This window comes from Pteronotus mesoamericanus, unplaced genomic scaffold (genome assembly GCF_021234165.1).
Source record: "Pteronotus mesoamericanus isolate MK-2021 breed Mesoamerican mustached bat unplaced genomic scaffold, CSHL_Meso_final scaffold_476, whole genome shotgun sequence".
NCBI lineage: Eukaryota > Metazoa > Chordata > Mammalia > Chiroptera > Mormoopidae > Pteronotus > Pteronotus mesoamericanus.
In genome coordinates, this window is record NW_026555318.1 from 1,733,034 (window position 1) to 1,739,057 (window position 6,024).

Below are 6,024 nucleotides of genomic sequence, written 5' to 3' on the forward strand. Positions count from 1 at the left end.
TAGCATTTAGACTTCCTGGGTGTCATGGCTTTAGGGAGGGGTGAGGCAAGGTGATCGACAGGTGAGGGTCGGTGCATTTTTTACCTACCTCAGAAGGGTGTGATGAGAATCACGCCCAGCTTAACGATTTAAAGTTTAGGAAACACCCGCACCCCTTGGAGAGATGGCACCCTACGTACGAGACTGGAGACACACGGCTCCTGCGGAAACAGTGCGGGTAGAACCTAAAAGCGAGTAACCTAAAGCGCTACACAGCAACGGGAGTCACCACCGACTTAATAATGTGTCCCAATCAAAGGCAGTCTAAGGAAAAATTAAAAGAAGGCAGAACATTGCATTAAAAAATGACCAAATATAAGGATGCAGGGGTGTCCAACCTTTCGCATCTCTGGGCCACACTGGAAGAAGAGTCGTCTTGGGCCACACATTAAATACACAAACACTAACGAAAACTGATCAACAAAGAAAAGGTTTTAAGTAAATTTACACTTTTGTGTTGGGGCACATTCATAGCCATCCTGGGCTGTGAGTGGCCCACAGGGCACGGGTTGGACACCCCTGGATGCACATGGTTTAACAGACATTGCCAAGTCTGGAGAAAGTTTTAGACAAACAAAAGTCAGCAAGCTACATGGGCATAAAGCTAAGAAGGTCAAGAAATATTTTTGGAAGCAAAGTATCTATACTTTTACATAAAGATACTTTTTAAAATTGTGGTAAAATACATATAAAATGTATCATCAGCCATTTTTAAGTGTATAGTTCAGAAGTGTTAAATATATTCACACTGTCATGCAACCACTTTCCCGAATTATTTTTATCTTGTAAAACTAAAACTCTATACCTATTAAACAACTCCCATTGCCCCTTCCCCCAGCCCCTGGCAACCCCCATTCTATTTTCTGTCTCTGAATTTGACTACTCCCAGTACCTCATATAAGTGGAATCATACAGTATGTCTTAAAAACACAGACACACTTTTAGACTACCAGCGGAGGCGAATGGAAAATTCTAAAGAACAAAGGGACAGAAAAACAGGAAACAAAATGTGAACTGGGGAGCATGCTTGATGTCAGTATCTCTATAATGACCCAATCATAACATTACTTACCAGAAGTGGATACAGATTTTTTTTCTAAATATCTTTTAAACTGTTACAGAAAAGAAAAAAGAGGAGCAGAGGATAGACAGGGGAAACCCCAGATTTCAGCATCTGCAAATGACTCCAGTCACATCAGTTGACAGAGGTGGACGTCCCCCTCTTCAGATATCTCTAAAACAAAGATGAAATCAACATCATCTTGGTTTCACAAGATGTGAGTCTAAAGTGGGAAGTTGGTCTCCTTGTATCAGATTCAAATTCAATCAGAAAGACTCTAGTCTGTGCAGCGAGACCCAAGTCAAAATTCACTCTGATCTGGTGGTAAAGCAATCTGCCTAAAAACTTCCCAGGCTTTCTTAGACATTTGTCTGCTCAAATAAACATGTTGCTGTGATCTAATAATACATACATTGAAGACTATTCTTTATTTAATATTTTCTTATTAACAGTAAAAATATCTAATTTGATCTCAAAACACAAAGAAGACAATAATCTAAAAATTATGGATTTCAACAACCTCAGAAATATGCTGATTGGAATAATCACAGAGGACAAGAAAATCTAAAACTAATGCTGATACTGAGGCTAGTCTCAGCTTCAAGAGAACAATACAAACAAAAAGTTACAAGTCTGATGGGAAATTTCCCTTATCATATAAGTGTTTTAATGACACTTGTTAATCCGGGGACGTGCCCTGCAATTGGGAAATCATGAAGCAAATTTAATAGAATTACTCCTTCAAAAAAGAATTATCAGTCATCAAAACAACTGAAAGATTAAAACTGTAATTCTGGAAAAAAAATTATTTTGCTTTGCTCCACCTTTTTTTTTTTCTTGATATAGTACTTGCCCCAAGGCTCTGACCCAGCTTCAAAAATAGAGCCTGTAGAGTGGGTCCAGGAAAAAGAAATTATCCAATTGCGGTTTAGCAAAACTGTAATAGGGATTAAGAAGTGACACAGAAAAGGAACACCCTAAAAGCTTGTATATAAGGGCCAAAAAGGCAACCTGCAAATACGCTCTTCACAGTCACCCTCCTATTCGCCTGGACAAGCTCAACGTTTGCAGGAGCATCATGTCTTGTTCATCTCGGATCTCTTCCTCCCGGGCTGGGGGCAGCAGCTCCGTCAGGGTGTCTGCTGGCGGCGGCAGCTTCAGCAGCAGGAGCAGATGTGGGCTGGGGAGCGGCTCCGGCCCAAGCTTCGGAGGAGGAGCCAGAAGCTGTGGCCTGAGTGGGGGACTGAGTGGAGGCTTGGGAGGTGGCTTTGGAGGGGGGTTTGGTAGCTGCTCTGCAAGGGGTAGTTTTGGAGGAGCTTTAGGCTCTGGATTTGGCCTTGGTGGCGGTTCTGGCTTCGGTGGCGGTTCTGGCTTTGGTGGTGGTTCTGGCTTCGGTGGCGGTTCTGGATTTGGTGGTGGTGCGAGTGGAGGCTTCTACAGCTTTGGTGGTGGTGTGGGCGGTGGTGTTAGCGATGGAGGGCTTTTCTCTGGAAGTGAAAAGCAAACCATGCAGAACCTCAATGACCGCCTGGCCAGTTACCTAGACAAAGTCAGAGCCCTGGAAGACGCCAACACTGATCTGGAGAACAAAATCAAGGAGTGGTATGAAAAATATGGGTGTGGCTCCGGCGATGGTGGATCAGGAAGAGATTATAGCAAATACTACCCAATAATTGAAGATCTCAGAAATCAGGTAAGAGGCTATCCACCGCTGAGTTTCTATGGTCTCTTTTGCTTTTACTCAGAACATGCACTGGAAGTAATAAAGATTTGAAGCCAAAGAATTATTTGAAAACATATTTGACGGATATGTAAAATGGGACTTGGTGCATGCTCACGATGCCAGTACTGCCTATGACATCCAACCACATTAATTTTCTGTTTGCATCTCAGATTTGAGTATTTCTACACAAGAGTGCAGTTTAGACAATGGCAGGCAGCTAATCCACCTGTGTATGTGAGCGACGGCAGGGAGGCAACACGAGCGTAGTCTACGTCATGATTCACTCTGGCAGGCTGGCATCTGTTAGTGTCTTGCTAGATTTAAACAGTCTCTACAACTATTTTTCTTTCTAGGAAATCTGGGGTAAATATTACAAAAGAATACGGTGGAGTCTGAAGTGTTCTGCCATGGTTATATGGGAAAAAATATTTTTAAAGACTTTTTAAGAAGTGAAGCTCATTTTTCACACGATGTTCCGAGTGAGCTCATAAAATAACTGATCACCAAAAGAGTGGAATCGCGTGGAGGGCTGTGTCTGGGAAGACTGTGCTCTGTGCCCCTTCTGGCACTGTGCACACTGTTACCTTTCTGCAGAAGGATCTGTCCAAATACACCAGGGCTATCAAGGGAGGGGCCATGACTAAGCCAGTTTTCAGAACAATTCACTTTTAAAAGCTAACTCCGGGGCGTGTACCCTGACAGGTGGGCCTGCAGACACAGGGTAGGAAGCACGGCTCATTTATTATTTTCGCCCTTTCTAGATCATTACTGCCACTATCGAAAACGCTGGGATCGTGTTGCAGATTGACAATGCCAGACTGGCTGCTGATGACTTCAGGCTGAAGTAAGAAACGTGAAGACTTACAAACAAATGTTGTAGGAAAAGTAAAATTCAATCTGTTTGCTTCATTTATTCTAAATTTAAAAAAAATTTTTTTTAGAGGGGTTTAAGACCTAAATTCACAAACACCCCAAATGTAAACTTGAAAAGCCATCATTCCACCAACAGGAAAAAAATTAAGAGTGAAATTTTTGTCATTAAAAAAATATATTAGGCATTGGTAGAATTAGCATTAGGCTCGTATTTTTCTTTATAGGGGAAAAAATCCTAAGGGAAAACTTAGTAGCCTTGGTTTATCAGAGAGCTCGGAGGAGAAAACTCACTCTTGAATATGTAAGACCAGGTGGACACTCTGAAGCGTCCTGCACTGTCCTTTGGCGGCCCTTCCAGGTACGAGAGCGAGCTGCGTCTCCGGCAGACCGTGGAGGCCGACATCAACGGCCTCCGGAAAGTCCTGGACGAGCTGACCATGACTCGCTCCGACCTGCAGATGCAGATCGAGAGCCTCACCGAGGAGCTGGCCTTCCTGAAGAAGAACCACGAGGAGGTAGGGGCATGTTCCACGTCACTAAACAACTCTGGCCTTCCTGTTTTCCCCCCTCAGCCATTCTGTAAAAATAAAATACAATAAATTCTACCTGAATGGATGTCCAACTCTTGTGACCAGGAAAAAAAGTAATAATGAGCAAAGCATTATATCTGAATTTGCGGGGGGGGGCATGTTTTGTCCCCTTCAGTGTTCTAGTTTCAACTGTGCATTGTAGGAAGTCCATTGCTTTTCTGTTTTTATTGCTCTGGTCTTCCTCTCTCTCTCTTTAATGCTAGGAAATGAGGAACATGCAAGGAAGCTCTGGAGGGGACGTGACAGTAGAAATGAATGCCGCCCCAGGAACCGACCTGACCAAGTTACTGAATGACATGCGGGCGCAGTACGAGGAGCTGGCCGAGCAAAACCGCCGAGAGGCCGAGGAGCAGTTCAACAAGCAGGTAGATTATCGCCACTGAGCGGCAAAGCCACTCCTGTTCATTCCGTCAGCCCACAGTGACTGCATTTCATTTTTATTTAGAGTGCATCGCTGCAAGCACAAATCTCCACTGATGCTGGGGCAGCCAGCTCCGCCAAGAGTGAATTAACAGAACTGAAACGGACTCTGCAGGCCCTGGAAATTGAGCTTCAGTCCCAACTGGCCATGGTATGTGCGAAGAGCTTTGCAAAATCTCCAACAGGGAGCTAAGGGATTCGGTTTTCCCTCTGCCAAGATGTTCCACTTGGCACATCACAAAAGTATTAAGAAGGACTGTATTATGGTCAGAAAAAGCATAAAACATTCCAAGGAAAGATAATATACAATATTTCTAGAAAAGATTTAGTTTTAAAAAAAACAATGCCAACAAAAATTAAGAAAACAATGACGTGTAACAATATAGCTTGTAACTTGGAGAAAGTGTTCATCTCCCAGGACTTTATAAAATTCTGTAAATCTTAAAAATCTTCCATGACTTATTTTCATCATGATTGATTGATTGATTGATTGATTGCTCTCTTAGAAAAACTCCCTGGAAGGGACCCTGGCCGACACAGAGGCTAACTACATGGCTCAGCTGTCAGAAATTCAGATGCAGATCAGCGGCCTGGAAGAGCAGATCTGTCAGATCCGGAGCGAGACCGAGTGCCAGAATGCAGAATATGAGCAACTGCTGGACATCAAGACCCGCCTGGAGATGGAGATTGAGACCTACCGCCGCCTGCTTGACGGAGAGGGAGGGTAAATGCAAGTCATGAGCACACTAAAAGGCACGCGTTGGTGTCGCCATGTCATGAGACCAGAAAGGGGCTCAGACAGTCCACGCAAATAACATCTGCCTTCATCACGGACAGCCCTCTGCATGGGGGATTTCTTCTGCCTTTGCAAAATGCAAAGGAAAACAATTCTTTTTTTTTTCTCCAGCGGTTCTGGTTTTGGAGGATCTGATTTTAGAAACTCAGGATCCAGGAGCATGGGGTCCGGAAACATGGAACCCAGGGATTCCACATCTGGTGGCTCAAGATCCGGAAGCTGTTCTAGCCAAGGAAAAGGTAAGCATTTTTTTAATGTTCATGATTTTATCATTGAAGAGTAAAAACATATTTCTCTCATCATAGTAAAAGTATACACTATTGTTTTTGTAACCTTACCCAGAGAGAACATGCTTAATGAATGCACTTCTATTTCCCCAGCTCATTCTCAGACTGACACTGTGATTCTATGATTTTCAGATCCAAGCAAGACTAGAGTGACGAAGACCATCGTAGAAGAGGTGGTGGATGGCAAAGTCGTCTCATCGAAAGTCAGCAATGTTTCTGAGGTGAAGGTCCATTGA

The 6,024-nt window shown here is 43.5% G+C and overlaps 1 protein-coding gene across 1 annotated transcript; it reads left to right on the plus strand.

Annotated features, from left to right (window-relative positions):
- Window positions 1–2,177: 2,177 nt before the first annotated feature.
- On the plus strand, window positions 2,178–6,024 carry KRT24 (keratin 24). The gene is made up of 8 exons (XM_054593780.1): window positions 2,178–2,792; window positions 3,584–3,666; window positions 4,054–4,210; window positions 4,489–4,650; window positions 4,731–4,856; window positions 5,212–5,429; window positions 5,613–5,740; window positions 5,921–6,024. Exons 1-8 carry the CDS (start codon window positions 2,178–2,180, stop codon window positions 6,022–6,024), a joined length of 1,593 nt encoding a protein of 530 aa, XP_054449755.1.

Excerpts from the sequence above, each read along its gene's own strand:
- KRT24 (XM_054593780.1), top strand. The coding sequence starts at position 2,178 with ATGTCTTGTTCATCTCGGATCTCTTCCTCCCGGGCTGGGGGCAGCAGC. Across the intron at positions 2,793-3,583 it reads TTGAAGATCTCAGAAATCAG|ATCATTACTGCCACTATCGA; the intron begins GTAAGAGGCTAT and ends CGCCCTTTCTAG. Across the intron at positions 4,857-5,211 it reads TTCAGTCCCAACTGGCCATG|AAAAACTCCCTGGAAGGGAC; the intron begins GTATGTGCGAAG and ends TTGCTCTCTTAG.